At 61.4% G+C, this 565-nt stretch overlaps 1 protein-coding gene across 1 annotated transcript in view; it reads left to right on the forward strand.

Annotated features, from left to right (window-relative positions):
* The window catches only part of TAB1 (TGF-beta activated kinase 1/MAP3K7 binding protein 1), a 26,178-nt gene that overhangs the window by 22,554 nt on the left and 3,059 nt on the right, over positions 1–565 (forward strand). The window contains exon 10 of the mRNA XM_010845231.1: positions 1–80. Coding sequence (XP_010843533.1) covers positions 1–80 — 80 coding nt within the window. The remainder of the gene's footprint in view (positions 81–565) is intronic.

Consider the following 565-nt stretch of genomic DNA (forward strand, 5'->3'; position numbering starts at 1 on the left):
GTCATGCCCTCCCAGGGCCAGCTGGTCAACGGGGCCCACAGCGCTTCCACCCTGGATGAGGCCACTCCCACCCTCACCAAGTAAGCGCCCATCCCCACCCCCATCCGCTTTCAGGCAGGCCTGCTTCCCGAGGACAGCCCTCGGTCCCTGGATGGAATGGCCACAGGCCGCATCCTGTAGGGTCTTGTTCCTCTCGAACTCCCCAACTCCACATCCCTGGGGAGGCCTGCGTAGATCTGGTTCCAGGAGCTCCTCGAAGCCGGGCAGAGAGGGGTGGGGACAGGCGGTTCATGCCGACAGCCTGCTGTTCACTTCTTCCTGCAGGTGCCACGGGTCAGTTTTCATTTAATAGGAATGTTCTCCTCTTGTTCTTTGCTCCCAGCTCGGAGTGTGTGGTTTGGGAGGTCACCCCATGGCACCTGTGCTTGGGGGGCATTGTTTGGCCTGTGCTGGCCCGTGGGAGCCGGTGCGCTCTGACTAAAAGTGTCCAGTGTTAGCTTTGAAGTGAGGCCTCTAGTTTCAGGCTTGGAGAGGGGTGGCCGCAGCTGGGGGTCTGGATCCTGGG

This window comes from Bison bison, unplaced genomic scaffold, assembly GCF_000754665.1.
Source record: "Bison bison bison isolate TAMUID 2011002044 unplaced genomic scaffold, Bison_UMD1.0 scf7180017864213, whole genome shotgun sequence".
Taxonomy (NCBI): domain Eukaryota; kingdom Metazoa; phylum Chordata; class Mammalia; order Artiodactyla; family Bovidae; genus Bison; species Bison bison.